General features: G+C 47.7%; 1 protein-coding gene across 1 annotated transcript; it reads left to right on the forward strand.

The window, feature by feature from the left end:
- The first annotated feature begins 434 nt into the window (after nt 1-434).
- NLRP10 (NLR family pyrin domain containing 10) lies at nt 435-4352 on the forward strand. The gene is made up of 2 exons (XM_049622870.1): nt 435-717; nt 2345-4352. Exons 1-2 carry the CDS (start codon nt 435-437, stop codon nt 3979-3981), a joined length of 1920 nt encoding a protein of 639 aa, XP_049478827.1. The 3' UTR covers nt 3982-4352.
- The last annotated feature ends 1312 nt before the right edge of the window (nt 4353-5664 follow it).

Below are 5664 nucleotides of genomic sequence, written 5' to 3' on the forward strand. Positions count from 1 at the left end.
GTCAGGGAAGGGCTCACTTTGAAAACTTAAAGAAGTATATATTTTTAACCCAACTGTCTTAAGTAGGCAGTTAGGGCCTGATAGTGTGTGTGAGAGGGAGAACGGGGGCGGAGGGAGAGATGGAGAGATAGAACCTATACACCCACATCCCTTCCTTCCTATTTGCTGGCACAGACACACGTCAGCTGACAAAGAGGCACAGCCGGGAATGAGTAAGAAAATTCCCTGCTGTCCCACCTACTCGCTTTTCTTGGAATTTTGCACACGTCTCTCTCTCCTCTCTCCTTGGCCTGGGCTCAGCAGCTTGCTAAACACCCAGAAAGGAGAGTGGCTGAGGTGCCTGCAGGCTGCTTTTCCCTCAGTGCTCACCTCTCTTCCCCTCTCCCTTGCTTCTCCAGGTCACTGGTCTCAACTCGACCCTTCACCCCAACACCATGGCCCTGGCCCACAGCCCCCGAGAGACATTGCTCTGGGTTTTGAGTGACCTTGAGGACAAAAGCTTCAAGCTATTCAAGTTCCACTTACGGGACAGAAGCCTGCTTGAGAGGCAGCCACAGCTGGCTCGTGGGGAGCTGGAGGACCTGAGCCGGGTGGACCTGGCTTCTTTGCTGATTTCCCTGTATGGAGCACAGGAGGCCTCAAAGGTGGTGCTCAGGATCCTGAAGGTCATGAACCTGTTGGAACTAGTGGACCAGCTCAGCCACATCTGTCTGAATGGTGAGTGCAGGAGGGGATGACAGGAGGTCAGGGTAGCCCCAGGACTATGTATGTAAGCAATGTATCATGGGAATGATACCCCCATGACATTTCCAGAGACTCCCACAGCCTGTGATTTATGCTGTCTCTTACTCTTGCCCTCTGTCCATGCCTAGGATCACCAGTGCCCAGGGTCCTGGTGGTCTCCAGCCCAAGGCTCTGACAGCCTGAGCCGAAGGTGGGGATTTATTTACAGAAAGATTACTATTATCTTGTGGCCATAATGCCCCCACCTCCTGCCTCCAGTCATAGTGCCACAGAAAAGAAGAGGAGAGGAGAAGGACTTAGAGATTGGGGAAGATGTTGGTGAAGGGGATTCCGCTAAGCAGCAGAAATGGCATCAGGTGGTGGGGGTCTGACCTTGCCTTAGCTGCTGTCCTAGCAGGCAGCTCAGGCTATTTCCCACAGAGGACAGTCTGCTTCTGCGTCCTTCTCTCTCAAGGAACTGATGGATTGATGCCACCCTAGAGTGCAGGATGGGCATGGAGCCCAGAAGGTCTCCTGTCCCTTCTCATGGGGTGCTGGGGGGGTGCTCCATCCATAGACCCCTTTCACACCTGAGACCTCTTCTGGCACAAAGTCATGGCTTCTGCTCAGAAGCTGGTTTATCTTGAGCACCTGCTTTGATTACCAAAAATATGTTTCTATTACTTCACTATCCTCCAGCTTCCCTTCCCTTTCTCCCCTCTCTGTCCTTATCATTTCAATTTTAAAAAAGTTTTTAATTGTTTTTTTTTTAAAGTTTATTTATTTATTTTGAGAGAGAGAGAGATAGAGAGAGAGAGAGAACAAGGGGAGGCAGAGAACCCCAAGCAGGCTCCGCACTGTCAGCACAGAGCCCACACAGGGCTCAATCCCACAAATTGTGAGATCATGACCTGAGCCAAGTCAAGAGTCAGATGCTTAACAAACTGAGCCACCCAGGCGGCCCTGTCTTCACCATTTGAAATGAGGATGTTTCATCAGAACACTCAGTCATATACACAGAGACTTTTACACATATACATATTCTTACAAACACCTACTTGCTGATGCACACTGACATGCCTTCCTCACACAAAAATACACAAGCTTTTGGGGTGCCTGGGTGGCTCAGTCAGTTATGCATCCAACTTCAGCTCAGGTCATGATCTCACAGTTCGTGGGTTCAAGCCCCACATCAGGCTCAGAGCCTGGAGCCTGCTTCAGATTCTGTGTCTCCCTCTCTCTCTGCCCCTACCCTGCTCGTGCTCTGTCTCTCTCTCAAAAATAAGTAAACATTAAAAAAATACATAAGCTTTCATAGGTGTACTCTCATGGGCATGTGTGGATACAGTCACTCATACCCCACAGATACCCACACACACAAAACACACCCTTGCACACTCATATGGGTGTACACATGCACACCAGGCATGTAAATGTGTGCAGATACACACACATACACATCTGTAGCAGTCACTGTCCTTGTGGCTGGAAGTATAAACTTCAGGAAGATAGAAGTTAGCATACACAATGAAACTAGAGATCAGGATCTAGAGTGTGAACGGCCCTCTTGGTCCTTCTTTATCTCCATGTCACCCGCTAACACCCCATGTGTCTGGCTCAGATTACAGAGAAATATACCGAGAGCATGTGCGTGGCCTGGAGGAGAGGCAAGAGGAGGGACCCTGCGGCAGCCACAGCCAGCTGCTCCTCGTGGCCAGGCCTAGCCAGGAGAGCCCAGAATCGTCTGCCCTCCCCGTTCTGGAGCAAGAGCTGGACTCCGTGTCGCTGCAGGCTCTGTTTGATCCAGGAGAAAGGCCTTACCAAGCCCCGCCCACAGTGGTACTACAGGGGTCTGCTGGCACTGGAAAGACAACACTGGCCAGAAAAATGGTGCTGGACTGGGCCACTGGCACCCTTTACCAAGGCCGGTTTGATTATGTCTTTTATGTCAGCTGCAGAGAAGTGGTCCTGTTGCAGGAGGGCAGACTGAACCAGCTCCTCTTGTGGTGTTGTGGGGACAACCAGGCACCTGTGGATGAGATGTTGAGGGAGCCAGAGCGGCTGCTGTTCATCCTGGACGGCTTTGATGAGCTGCAGAGGCCCTTTGCAAAGGGCTTGAAGAGGCTGAGTCCGTGCCCCATGGGGGAAATCCTGCACCGTCTAATTAGGAGAGAGATGCTTTCCACGTCTTCACTTCTTATCACCACCCGGCCCCTGGCTTTGCCGAATCTGAAGCCCTTGCTGAAACAGTCGCATCATATTCACATCCTAGGCTTTTCTGAGGATGAGAGGAGGAAGTATTTCAGCTCCTATTTCACGGATGAGAAGCAAGCCAGAAATGCCTTTGACATTGTACAAGGGAATGATATTCTCTACAAATCATGTCAGATTCCAGGCATCTGTTGGGTGGTCTGCTCCTGGTTGAAGGAGCAGATGGAGAAGGGCAGGGAGATCTCAGAGACTCCCAGTAATGGCACAGACATCTTCATGGCCTATGTCTCTACCTTCCTGCCGCCCAGTGACAACGGAGGCGGCTCTGAGCTTACCCGGCACAGGGTCCTGATGGGTCTGTGCTCCTTAGCAGCTGAGGGGATCCAGCACCAGAGGTTCATGTTTGAAGAAGCTGACCTCAGGAAGTACAATTTAGATGGGACCAGGCTTGATGCTTTCCTGAGCAGCATGGATTACCAAGAGGGATTTGACATCAAGAAGTTCTATACCTTCCGCCACATTAGTTTCCAGGAATTTTTTTATGCCATGTCCTACCTGGTGAAAGAGGACCAGAGTCAGCTGGGGAAAGAGTCCCACAGAAAAGTAAACAGCCTTCTGGATGAAGAGGGGCAGGCAGGGAACGAGGAGATGACCCTCAGTACACGGTTTTTATTGGACATATCGAGAAAAGAGACCTCCTCGAACTTTGAGCTAAAGTTCTCCCTCAAAATTTCTCCCTCGGTACAGCAGGATCTGAAGAATTTTAAAGAAAAAATGGAATCTATAAAATGTAACAGGGCCTGGGATTTGGAATTATCTCTGTATAAGTCTAAAATAAAGAATCTGGTAAAGGGCGTTCAGATGAGCGATGTATCGTTTAAGATGGAACATTCAAATAAAAAGAAATCCCATGGCAAGAACTCATTTTCTGTCAAAACCAGCTTGAGCAATGGATGGAAAGAAAAGCAAAAATGTCCTTGTGACAATAATATAGCAAAGGCTCAAGAGAAGTCTTCTAATGGAAAAGGCAGAGAGGCAGAGGAATGAACGACGTGGCGGGTAGGAGCAGCATTTATCTGGGAAGCAGATAGAACTGAAGGGTTGGGAAGGTGGTGGGGGTAGGGACCGGAGGATAGGGGAAGACAGGGTGTAAAAAGGAATGGACAGATGAGAGATTACACTAATGGGTACTAGGAGTGGAAAAGCAGAGGAACAAATCGAAAATAACATTGGATAATAGGGGATCAGAAAACTTGGAACATAAGATGTGGGGAAAGTCCATGTGGAATGAGTTCCCAGGAACAACCACATTTACCATCAATGGCTCAAAATCAGTTATTTAAAATCTCCTCCTCCTAGAGGCTGTTTATAACCTCCTATACTGTAGAGTTTCAGTAACCCCTCTTATGTATCAATGTCAGTCACCAAACATGTGATTTGACTCTTTGTATAAAATAAACTTCTAAATATAATAAACTATGGATTGTGCTTATTCTATAAAATGGGATAATGTGAAACATATCATATCAACATTTATTTTTTTTTCAACATTTATTTATTTTGGGGACAGAGAGAGACAGAGCATGAACGGGGGAGGGGCAGAGAGAGAGGGAGACACAGAATCGGAAACAGGCTCCAGGCTCTGAGCCATCAGCCCAGAGCCTGACGCGGGGCTCGAACTCACGGACCGCGAGATCGTGAACTGGCTGAAGTCGGATGCCCAACCGACTGCGCCACCCAGGCGCCCCTCATATCAACATTTAAAGGAAATAGTGTACTGTGTCATACTGGAATATCCCTTTGACTTTGTACTTGTGATCAATTGCTGCTTAGATAGTAGCTCCCCATCTTTCTAGAAACTTCTAGAGTTTCCATGTTGGAAATAAGCCATATCTTGTTACAGATCTTTGGTCTTGGAAGGTCTACTGTGACTTGACTTAGCTTTGTACTAATACCATGTCACTTGTCCTCATTGGTGCCATTACCTCCCTTTTATTTTTGTAAAGACCAGTCAGTTCTAAGCGGTAACTCATAATCTCTTTTTCTTCTTTGGCTCCCTCTGTATAGAAAAGAAGAAGAATCAAAGGAATTCCAGATGTAGTTCGTGACTCATTTCTTAGATGAGGAAATTAAAGTTCAGTTAGGGGCCCTATCAATTTCTGGGGTTCCTCAAAGACATCTCTTAGTTCCCATACCTCAGTCAACAGTGTAGAGGCCCCTGAGGACCTTGTGCCTAAGCACTGCAAACCTATCCCCACCCCAGCTGTTGCTGCTGGTGTCAGCACAGCTGAGAATGTCGGTGCTGCTTTGGACCCTCAGTGCCCCACAGAAAGGTTATAGATACCCCTCGTTTTGCTTTTTACACATTTTTATTACTGTCATGACTCCTCACAAATTGATTCCATGTGTACCAATTCCAGTAATCTGCTGGACATGCCCAGACGTCTGAATCCAAGGGAACTCAGCCTTGGATGGTCAATTGGGACATCATAACACTAATTATTATTAATTCTTTTTCACACAGGAAGGTTGGTGGCTCCACATTTGATAATTAGATAGATTGCATATTGAACACCTAGATTCAGGGTACATGTAACAAACCTTATGCGTGTGCATGTACTTATTTGAAGAGTAATTTGTACTACGTTCCTACAGAGGCTGGTTGGCATCCAGTGAGAAAGGCTGTGTTGTCCCCTACAGAGCTTAGATGTTCACAGAGACCAACTCCCG

The sequence above is a fragment of the Panthera uncia genome, chromosome D1 (assembly GCF_023721935.1).
Source record: "Panthera uncia isolate 11264 chromosome D1, Puncia_PCG_1.0, whole genome shotgun sequence".
NCBI classification, from domain to species: Eukaryota; Metazoa; Chordata; class Mammalia; order Carnivora; family Felidae; genus Panthera; species Panthera uncia.